General features: G+C 39.4%; 1 protein-coding gene across 3 annotated transcripts in view; it reads right to left on the bottom strand.

The window, feature by feature from the left end:
• The window catches only part of DAAM2 (dishevelled associated activator of morphogenesis 2), a gene marked incomplete at its 5' end in the record, with an annotated part of 115,891 nt that overhangs the window by 61,485 nt on the left and 42,222 nt on the right, over positions 1-12,184 (bottom strand). For all 3 annotated transcript variants that reach the window (XM_084284300.1, XM_084284298.1, XM_084284299.1), the window contains one exon: positions 6,014-6,108. In XM_084284300.1, the coding sequence (XP_084140426.1) occupies positions 6,014-6,108 (95 nt within the window). The remainder of the gene's footprint in view (positions 1-6,013; positions 6,109-12,184) is intronic.

Below are 12,184 nucleotides of genomic sequence, written 5' to 3'. Positions count from 1 at the left end.
GTCATTCAGGTAGATGCAGGTTTTTTTAGAATGCCTGAATACAAACCCATGTGAATTAAATTTGAATCTACCAAAATGTAATCAAGAACAATATGACCATGACCATGTCCTAAACAGCATAATGTAGATGGTTATCTCAAAGAAATGAAAAGACTGTTAACAATTGTCACATGTATAACAAATTAAGAATACCTAAGTATTCTTAAGCCTGTATTATTAAGTCTGTATCTTGGAGCTTTTACCCAGCCCCTCTTTCTCCCTGTTGGATATTCCCTAATGTGCTGTCTTTCTCTTATCTATTAATAAGTGAGATGCTGTTCCTAATATCCATCAGGTGGGAAATTTCATATGGAAAGACTCCCAACATTTCAGTGATCTCTGTTAATGTCTCTGCACCGGCAAGACAAACCTTAGACATATATCTCCTGGATAATATGGACTTGACACATGTGGTTACACCTCACACCACAGAGGAATTTTCAGGGCCTACCTGAAAGCTATGCTCATTATGCTGATGGATTTGCCAACTTTCAGCTTATTTGGGCCAGCAATTTGACCAGAAACATGGCAAAGCCTGGTGCTTTCAACAAAGCTTCAGTCTGAGGTTTGGATTTTGTTCAAAACTGAATTTCAAAGTGAATATCAGAATAAGGGCAAGCACACACAGGAACACATGCACACCAAAAATGAAAACAAGGTTTAGTTGAACCCTTCTAAGATGGCCTGCCAAGTTTCACACAGGTTTGACTGCACATTCTTTGGATGCATCATCTTGTGTACCCTAACAAATCATAGGAGGATAAGCCCCTTTGCCTCTAGGCTAGATAGCAGGATCACACATTGTGCAGCAGGAATTTAGTAAGTCACTTCAAGCAGTTTGTTACTTAAACTGGTTATAGAAAGATTAAAAGTTAGCTCAGTTTCTGTAATGCTGCTAGAATGCAAAGAAAGACTGGAATAAGCACATTCATGGCTAAAGGAGTTGCTAAGGATTTCCTGGGAACCCAAATAAGCACGACCTCGATTTGTTATCAAACAATGCAAAGCTGATGCCTTTAGAACATTTCTTTAAACCTGGGACTAAAAATCTGTGTGGATCTTTGCCTGTACTATGGGAGGACTAGTTTAAATTCTCCTTGCTCCTCTTTACCTCCAAGGTTCAGCTCTATGAATCCACCCTACACCTTAGCTATTCCTTCTAAATCCCTTTGTGCACACACACACAAAGGAAAAAATAAAAATAAAAAAATAATGCACGTTTCACTGTTCTCCTCAGTTCATGGCTGCAGGAAGGCATAAGATGGATACCTTTCTCAAGGCATGGAGCTCTACTGACATCCTTAAGAAGCAGCTGAACAAAGGGTCCCTAAAACCTACTTTCAGTTGGAACACCTGCTCTTATGACAAACATACAAGATAGTACAACCTTTATGCATCTTGGCCTGCTCTTATGAACAGATGAAAAAAATGAAATGCACAAAAATCACATTGTACCAATTAAGTACAATCCCTTACTAAATTCATTGGCAGAGCAATTTTTTCTAGGCCTGTCTGGATGAGGTCATTCCAAAAAGAAGGCATGCGCAGGAAAGTGGTGTGTGTCACGGACTTTGATTAATGACATAATTTAAAACAATGTTGGGATTTTCCTGTGCTCTTCCTAGTCCAAAGAGTAAACAGTAAGCTGTATTACTCAATAGGAAGCAAAACCAAGTACCTTCCCATTTCAGCTGACATCAGAAGCAGGAATCTAATGATGATTTTCACCTTCCTTCCAAAACACTTAGTCCCCTATTCTCCGGAAAAGACAGAAATCATGCAGAAGGGAGATAAAAGGAGAAATGGTGATAGTTATTTCTGGACAAACAGTCTCAGTATTAGGACCTGCTTGATGTGACCAGGGAAGTATGTGTGTAAATGTCTGTACAAAAAAGAAAAAGAAGTGGGAGTTCAGCTGACAAGCTGAGTACCATAATCTTCATGCTGTTTGATGTTTGTGTATCTGTATGCCTGTAAACACAGATGTGTGTGTATGCACTCACATGTGCAAAGGCAAACCCAACTTATGCAAATAAACTACCTTCTTCCCCACTATATATGCATGCCATAACTAACTGCCATCTTATAAGCCTTGTGTGCTGCAAAGTAAGGTTTTGTTCTAGACTGAAAGGTGTAAAGTTAAGCATATTTGCCAATGTATTCTGGCTAACATACTTAAAAGCTCAAGTGTAAATAAAGTAGGGTGTGTTTTAATAGGTGCTAAACAAGCATATTAAAGCCTAACCTCACCTCAGACTCTCACTTGACCAGTTTAGCACACATTAAAAGGCACAGCACCTTTTAGTCTTTCAAGTTTTAGAGTGTTGATCAGAACATTTTAGCTAGCTCTAATAACGAACCCTTCATCCAAATACAGATGAAGCCTAAAAGGTAATGACCCACTGATGGATTCCAAGTGCCGTGGGGGAAAACTTCCCTGTGAGGCTTGATCCAGTGCAGGAAAGACAGAAAGATCATATGCTGTGGGTGTGCAGAAGGCAGGATGTTCCCACCCAGCTAACAGCCAAGGTTGCACTTCCCTAAAGAATCAGGGGACACATATAATCCTGACAACCACTGGACTGCTGAAAAATTCATCAAAATGGGTTTTGCTTGCTAGAAACATAAATGTTCATCTCCAGTATGAACTGGAATGCAACATGACTAAATCAAGCAAAAATAACAAGAGGTAAATCTGAGTTGAACAGAAGGAGAAAAGCAGACAGAAAAGGGAGTTAGTGCTGATGATTCAGACTAAAGGAGGTATTCTTTTGTGAGTCCAAAAAGTTATTTTTTTCCAGACCTTTGTAAGTTTTTACTTCTGCTGCACTTCTGAACCTCCATTTTGGGCATTAAAAAAAAAGGGGGGGAGGAAAAAAAAGCTCTTCTCTCCTGCTTCTGTCCAACAGTTTGTCATCACACTTGTTTATAGTCATAAGTTCTTAGAAACCTAAAAGAAAATCTGTTTCCTTACAAGATGCAGATGTGGGGGTTTTGTTCTCTAAGGCTAGGGTTGTTCCTGCGTGCTGGGACATAACCTGGCTTTATTATTTCAGGGCAGCTCCTAAATACCAGAACAAAATGGATTTTCTCAGAGTGAGCCAACTAGCTGCCCAAGGATGCTTCTGTCACCTTTTCTCTAAGGGAAAAATGAACTTGAGTTTAGGAAGATCTGCTTCAGTTTTTGTTGGGGTTAGAACTACTAGACTGGAATACAGGCACAGACTAGTGCCATTACTCTGTGTTTAACACTAGAAGAGATGCAGTTCTACAGTAAAATGAAACCTAGAGCCACAAATGCTTTTTTATTATTTTGGGTCCTCTAGATCGGAGAATTTAAGCAGAGGACCCTGCTGGTGAACTGTCAGAGACCCTCTGTACCCTACCCACCATAAACGGATTCCAGACAATCTATCCTGTGTAAATTTAGGTCTCTATTTTCTTCAGAGCTCTGATCAACAGAAGTGGCAAGGAAAACAGGATTAGATGTCCAAATTCAACTAGAAAGACTAGTATTTTGAAGGCTGGGGTATAGTACTGCTTATGAGAGGGATTTGATGGAGCTGAGGGCCTCTCTACTGCAACCTTTCCATCAAGAAGAAATTGGCTTGTTGATCAGGCATTGGCACGCAGCCCATTTGGCAGCTAACGAATTGAGTCGCTGGAAATTAGTTGAGACATAGGACTTAACTCAAAATTTGGCTTGGCTTAACTATTTTAAAAAAAAAGCCCCATAACCATCGCCAGTGATTTAGAAGAGAACACTTTATAGGGCAGCTCATAGATGCTTGTACTGAAGCTTGTTAGGGTTATTATAAACAGATGAAGCAACAGCCTGTTGTCAAGGGGACCCAGCAGAAGCAATATAGGTCTGGTCTGGAAAACCTTGCAATATTTTGAGCAAAAGACATTTATTTCTCTTCTCTTTTGCCTTGCTCTCAGAAAGGAGGCTGAGCTATCCTACTCAAAATGTCAGAGTACAACTACCAAATGGTGGCCACCAACGTATTTCAGCTAGACAGAACAGAGATGCCTGGCTGCTCTGGTTATGCTCAATGATATGAGAAAGCTATCACTTTCAGAGGAAACATCACACCAGTTCCAAATTAATGTAACAGAGTTGCTACATAATGTCTCAGTGGTACAGGTCTTTGGTTAAAAATCCCTGTAAATTTGTAGTGTGACTGTTGTCTTTAGCTTCCATTTTATCATTAAGTCGAGCTGCCTTTTACCATGTTCTCTACTTTTGAATAGTGATATGATCAAACTGTCACTTGTTCTCTTGGACTCTTTCTCAGCACAGGCTACTGTTTCTCCAGTTCCATGTTAAAAGCAGTTACTGTACCCGCATGACTAAAATTACCAAAGCCTGATGAATCCCTATGCTTCAGAATCTGTCTGTGCTTTTTTACAGCCCAGTGAAATAGGAGGTAAACTACCAAGGTTTAAGGTGATGTGCTCAACCTTGCACTTGCTGTGAGCTGAGAAGCTCCATGTAGTCAATGCTAGAAGCTCTGCTGATAATGAAGTAACTTAGCTAAGAGACTGCATTTACATATGTGAGCCCAAAGAGAAGATGTTGCCCACTGCAATACAGCTGCAGCTACAAATCTCCCACCACAAAGGGCTACAACACCTGAGGTGTGATTGCAACTGAATCTCAGCACAAGTTCCATTGTGCTGGAGACTTCCTCCTACCTTTTGTCTTCCTTATTCACTTATCTCTTAGTAATCACTCAGTATCTTGTCATTCGCGCATGAAGAAAGAGACCATAATGATGGCCTCTCTGTATTTGCTTTCTGGCTGCAGAGAGGCAATGTTCCAGCACTTTAAATTCCTAGAGCTCCCTCAGTCTCCTTCACATCTAGCTTTGTACAACAGAGGAGCAGGCTCAACTGCATGAAGCAAGGATGCTTGTCAGGGAGGACTCCTTCTCCAAGTGCTTTCTTAAAGGGCTTTTCTTTTGTTCCTGCCCAGAAGAAACATTAAACATCATGAAAAGAAGAGATGCACATAATCAGCACTTAGCTCTGCAAGGACTCACAAAAATATTTTCACTTCCACTCAGCCTAACTACAGTGCAAATTCTCTTGTGATTATTTTCTGTGGTCTTTTATTTATTTGTTCTGTTTACTTTTTTTTTTTTTTTTAATTTTTAAATTCCAGAAGATCTGTGTGATTAGGCATTACTGAAGGCCTCTGAAACTATGACTTCAGCATAGTGTGGATGTAAGCACATTTGGTTTATTTTGGGCTTAATACAAAGACATTCAGAAACTTTTTGTTCAAGTTTCTGAATACTTCCCCAAATTGTATCAACTGAATATTTCCCCAAATTGTATCAACTATGGTTATTGCTTCAGTACAATGTCCTTCTAAGTGTTAAATGCAAAAGATTTCTATACTAGTTAATTTGCAATTGCTCAGAGCATTGTTCCCAGAAAAACAAAGATGACCTTACCTTCAAACACACTGTACACAACAAAGACTCGTAACATTTCTGCATGCCACAGTTACACACAGAGCAGGAAGAATGCCAAACCAGGTAAAGTCAGATAGCTGCTTTGTGCCAAAAAAGTTCACATTACTAACGATAGGAAGCTTGAATTCAAAATTCATAGTAGAGGCTGAGATCTTGCCCATCATGAGTCAAATCACATAGGATGTTCAGGGGTCTATGAAGTCAGTAAGTTTGATCTTCACAGTCCTTACCTGTTTGCTCAGATCTGCCACATGTTTTTCAGAACAGAATTTGTCTTTTATTTTCCTGAAGCTATATGCTTCAGCATTACTGTGCCCTTCCAGCTAGACAGGTTCAGAACAGGAACCGTAGGGCTCTTTGTGGATTGTATGAACTATCAGAGAACGTTTGTGTGAGGTGAGACAAAGAGGTTTCTGTCCTTGCCACTCCTTCTTGTGCCCCATCTGACCATTGGGAGGCAGTGAGTTGTGATGAAAGATGAACAACATTACCTCATGGGCTGAGTCCGCAGAGCTGTCTTCAAGTCTTCAACTATTTTATTTTTCATTTCTGTTTCTTCTTCATCGAAAGCATACAGCGTCTGCATCTGTTCAGAAAAGGAGATGACAATCAGAAAAGCCTGAGCTGCCTGGAAGCTAAGAGACAGGCCAGGAATTATGAAAAACAACTATCCTATCAACCCACGGAGAAGTGCCTGCCGACCTCTCACCAGGAAAGCAGTGCCTCAGCTACAAAACTCAATCCAGATGAGGCTGCTCATGTGGACTGGCAGCAGCATAGAGCCTTGCCACACTGCCTAAAACTAGGGATCTCACATTACCCCCCAAAAATCATACTTGCCAGGATGCCCTCAGAAAACTACCTAATTTAGAACAGTGATCCACTGTGGTGATCTATGGATATATGAGGAACAGTTTGTAGAGAGAGGCAAAATCTTATTAGACTGACTTGGCTGGAGGGATTTGAAGTTAAAAAATATATATATATACATACTATATATATATATATAAAAGAAAAAGAAGAAAAAGGAAAGACAACAGACTTCTGTGTCAGGTTTCAAAGCAGAAAAGCTTTTTCTTCAGTTGACTAGACAGCCTACAAGTACCCTGAATTATAGTTTGTGTACCCAAAAGTTTGACTCTTTTCCTTTACCCTTTTTTTTCAACCTGGTTTAAGATATTAATTTTCTCTATACACTTTGTCCTTGCTAATTGCAAACATTTACTACAAAAAGCAAGAGCATCATAAAATCCTTGTCCCTGTGTTTTAACATGTAAACTGAAGCATTCAGAAAATAGAGCCTATATTTTCATGTTTTTTCCTATTGGGAGCTACCTCTGTCATTTTTCTCCCTGGTACGCAGCTTGCAGGAACTGAAGATTCTGTGGGTCACGGTAAATTAGGGTGAGAGGTGATGAGAGAAATACACACAAAATACAAGGTTCTGAAAATCAGACAAAGCCATTACGAAAAAAAGTGGTATAGCAGGAAATCAGGGCTTCAGATCTACACTTAGCACCACCACAACCTTGCAATATGAAGCAACTCTTCAGCACCCACCCATGTACCATTCGGGCTCACAACTTCAATGAGCGGCTTCATAAACAGTCAAGACACAATGCCAGAAATTCGAAGCCTATACTGATGTCTTCTTAGCCTCTTTAATTGTACAACAGAGATGATAAAAGCTTTTCTTATTGGAAGGAGTTCTGGGGGATATCGCTCAGTGGGATCTGGAAAGCAGTTCTGAACCCCCTCCCAAATGAATACCCCAATTAAACCAGTGTTATCTATCAAGGGTCAGATACTATACCTCTCTGTGGTGGAATCTGAGTACCTAAAGTTATGGCCCACTACTGTGAAATATAGAAGTCTTTATTTAAGTATTTAGCATGCCGAAAAGGAAACCTTCCTCTCACTGGAACTTCCTTTAACTCTCCCACCCTCCCACCCCACCACCTCACTTCCCTTGGAAATGCTCCCATGTTGCTTGCTTTTGCAAACCCCGTAGTGCCAACACATGTCAGATCCTGAGGGTGGTCATTTGGCTACGGGCCGTTGCTGTCTTATGCTGAACAGCTGGCATAAGAAGATGTGTTTAACTCTAGGGGTCCTCTCTCTGATCCTCGCTAAAGTCAAATTCACTCAGTAACAGAGCGAGCTATTTCCTGCCCTAATGGAATGACAGAGCGCTACTGATGGAAAATGAGCTGATGATGTTTTATCTTTTGCCAGCATCCCCCGACAGCCAGAAACATAAATTGAAATGCTTAAGCCAAGCCATATATGATTCCCCTCTTTGAAAAATAAACAGAAATCCTGAACAGGCATTATAGAATCTCAATGGCAGAATCCTGGGGTGTGATTTGGGGTTTGATTTGTATTTTCTTGGGTGACGGCCCATCTGGTCACCTTTCCCTTGGCCCACAAATGCTTCTTTGAAAGGCTCCCACTCCTGCAACAGCTTAATTTCTGCTCTGAGCCATTGTGGGGGGGAAGCAAATGGATGGCAGGAAGGTGCTCAACAGTATTTCGTTGAGAGTGAAAAAGGCCCACTTCCAAATGAAACAAATACAAATAATCCTGCCTTTACAACTGAGGGCGATTATAGAAAACCCCTTTTCTAAAGCTGCAGGCAGCCAAGAGCCCTTCATTTCTCACCCCTGTGCATGGCCAGGAACTCAAATCCTCGTGCCCTCTCTAAAGACAGCCTCGTCGGTCATGCATTTACATTATGAAATAACTTTCTCGGCAAGAGTTATAGAAAACACAACTGTCCCTGGGAGACAGAGGGGAGGGAACTGTCGTTATTTGAGGCTGGATTTCATTAATGTGGCTGGCTGATGCACTGCTTCCCTGAACTACAAACCGTACTCTAGTACTAACATCTGCTGGGCTGAGGATGCAGCTAGCTACTGTCAGTTAACCAAAACTGTTTCACCCAAGGAATAGGAAGCAAAACAGTGCCAGGTCCTCATCGGGTCCCTAAAAGGCAGTATACATATGAATCTGTTTCATAAGCATATTTTGCATATTTTAAATTTTCCAGAGTAAGGGCATACACCCAGGAAAGCATGATATCTAGCTATCTGATTTGCCAAGTCAAAAAAAAAAAAAAAAAAAGTATATGTGAAAAAATCATTCACACAGAACTGTACATGTAAAACTTCAGGTAGTCCAAGAAACTGCTTTTGAAAATCTTGATTTTATTCAAAGCATCAAGTAAATTCTCACACCTTATTCTAATAGCTAATCATTCCCCTAAACTACCAGGAAGGCAAATAGACCACCATAATGACAGCACATTAGGAAAGAGGCACCAATAATAATAATAAATATATCAACTAACAGCAGAAAGGAACTATATGATTGACCTAGTTTCATGCCGATCTCACACAAATGAAAAGAAAAATGAAGCAAACAGAGTAAGTAGTGAAAAAGCAACCTAGACATTCTGATTTATCACTATAGACCAAGTTCTTTCTTTAGGTCTTACCTAAATCATAACTATTATCACTACTGAAATCATTTCCAAACAAATAGAAGTGAAATTAAAGTTTAATAATAAATTATTGTATTGCATGCCTCTTATGACATATCTGGACAACACTATTTTAAAACATTTCTTTAAAGAAAAGAGGTCAGTTGAAATTCAAGGTGCACCACATCTCTAGCTATATTGAGGCCAAACTAAGAGAGTAAACTACAAATCATAAACTATGAATAAACTACGAATAGATGTATTACAAAAACAAACAAACAAACAAACAAAAACTTTCAGGCAAATAATTTTAAAGTAACACGGATGTCACCTAACCCAGAAAGAGAAGAGTTATCGTCCTCTTGCTAAATTCTGGTGAATGGGCATCCACCCACCTCATACTCTCATCTGAGCAATCTCTCCAGAAAAACACTGTTCACATGAAAATCTCTCTCTGGAAATGCAGGTACAGCCAAGCTCATCAACGCACTGCTGTGCTGTCAGAACTTTTCCTTTCCAGTAAAATGAAGGCTGTGTTTATTTGTGCTGCCAAGCAGGTAGTATCATGGAGTGATGAGGGCAAGAGGAGCACAGGGAAGTTTCTTGTGATATAAACAGGGCAGCTGCTGCATTTTTAAAAGTTCTGTCTGTTGATGAATCAGCAGAAGATAGCAATGACCTTGATAATGGAAACGATCTCTGACTGTGGGCCTGCAACCTGCCTGCAGTCACCAGCCTTATTGACATCATGATGTCAACAGCAGCATGTTGACATTAGAGGACTGGACAAATTTGGAGGTTCCTCTTTCTAACTTAGATATCATTAGCAACCATGCCTTTCTCTTAGGGGTGGGTCTAGAAGACATTCTACCAAGGATCTTCTTGAGACTTTCCTCCCAGTCCTGAAGGATGGGACATTCCCTCCACAGGAATTGCGTACTGCGAGTTAGTAAAGAGATTCGGTTTTACTGTTATACACTCTCATGAGAATTAGGATTAAAAACTACTAACATTTAAAAAGTCACGGTAACAGAAACAATTGTGGGAACAGACTTGCGCCTAAAATGCATGGCTTTTTGAACTACTGTGAAAGTGCTTCCCAACATAGTGGTCTAGGGTTACAAGTAGGGAATGTCAAACATGTCAGGAATCACCACATTGCTCTCAAGCATAATCTATGAGGGACAGATATGATTGGTAACGCTGCAGCAGATCTTCTGAGAAAATGATCCCTGAGTGCAGGGGCCTTGGCCTCCTGAAATCCACAAAAAGATACCTAATGATATCCATGGGATGCCATTTTCATTTTATCAGCGGGTAGGACGAACTATTTTGCCAAGCTAGTATTTAGAACAGAACCTCGTATTTAAAGAAAATTATATCAAAAAAGATGTGAAAGCTGCATGTAAAATGATTCTTATGTACTTACTTCACAGAAGATGTAAAGATTAAATTTTATTTTCTAAAAAACAGGACTTAAAGCATTTTAAACTAACACTTCTGTGATTATTGCTACCATTTCAACTCTAATACTTCTTGCCATATTTCTAATTAAAATACAGCAATACCTGATAGTGCCCAGGAGACGCAAACTGAAGTAGACTAGACAGTGTCAGGAAGCAACATGAAACATGCTTTTCTTTCACCACTTCTTAGCCAACTGTACTTGGATGAAGTTAAAAAAAATTACAAAAAAACCCTCCATCACTAAATTTAGGACTGAAATTATAAGGGACCCAAAATAACCATTTGGAAGTTAAGAATCTCAGAGGTCTAAATAATAATGAAGAGAACATGTCTTTTAAAGCGTGTTGGAGCTGGTTCTCAGCTCTGTTACTCCAGTTTTCCGCTGATACGATTCCAGTGAAATCAAGTCAACTAAGTTTCACCTGCCTAAAACTGAAGCAATTAAGTGGAAAATCAGATGCAGGGGTTTAACCCCACTGTATCTTCTTAATACTTCAAATATAAGAGTAAATTATGAGGCTTGAAGCCAAGTAAAAGGTTATCAGTCATTCAATGCTGAGCCATGCAAACAATGTTACCAGGGCTGGTGTTTATTGGTGCTCTTAAAATGTGTTTAAAATTAGAAACATGGGCCAAAATATAGTCTCATTCCATGGAAGTGCTCCAGTTTTGCAACAGTGACATACATATACTCTCTCCAGATTTACATCAAGATCATTTAAAGACTGGTCCAAAAGCCACTGAAATCAATGGAAAAAACTCAGTAGATTCAAAAGGCCTTGGATCAAGTCCTACCAGAAGTATTTGGCTCAGTGACTTTGCAAGGTTTCATACCTATTTTTTCCTTAATAGCCCTTGTAGAGTGAATTTGTTCAATCAGGAAATCAAAGCACAATGCCATGCCAGCACAAAATCTCAACCTCTTTTTTTTCAAAACCAGCCTATAGTCTTTCTGTTCCATTACTCTGCTGCCAAAAAATCTGGCGTGAAGGAAGGTGATCATTTTAGTTATTCATGACTCAGAGTAGAAAGCAGCTTTTATTTTATCCTATTACAATGGGTTATAGTGGCTTGTAAAGTCTTCTTTTTTGTTTTTAACTGAGCAAGACATATTTCACTACGAGAAATATATCAGTATTGACATATTAAGTATCCATTAAGGCATTATTTTTATGAAATTATTTTATGCCTCATAACCATGACAGAAAAGGTGCAGAGAAGCCTTCAGAAATCAAACATAAAAGTATAAGTAAACAAGCAAAGTGTGCTACCTTGGATGCTAGGAAATGAATACTATCTACCACTGCACACATGCAAAAAAAAAAAAAAAAAAAAAAAAAAGCTGAGTAGACCCTGCACATAAATAACTGAAGGCAAAAATTGACTATAAAATTAGTAACAAGATCAAATTCCAAAATGTAAGGTCTACCATATCACACGAGATCAGTGAATACACTACGTGCAGGTGTTCTACTTGTGCTGGTGGCCAGATCTACAGCATGCTTCAGAGGAAGGCACACCTTCCTCAGCTATTGAACAAGGACAGTTAAAGACAGTTTACCACAAATAACATGCCTTATATCTGATGTCTAAGGTGTTACAGACTTATGTTTCTGTGTTTACCTGCTTTTATATAAGCGGCTATTACCGTATGTGAAGAACTACTTTTTATTTTTTTTTTTTTACTAAACTATTAATCCCAGTGTTATTTTTT

This window comes from Netta rufina, assembly GCF_964035555.1.
Source record: "Netta rufina genome assembly, chromosome: 3".
Taxonomy (NCBI): domain Eukaryota; kingdom Metazoa; phylum Chordata; class Aves; order Anseriformes; family Anatidae; genus Netta; species Netta rufina.
This window is presented reverse-complemented; position numbering and strand designations above follow the sequence as displayed.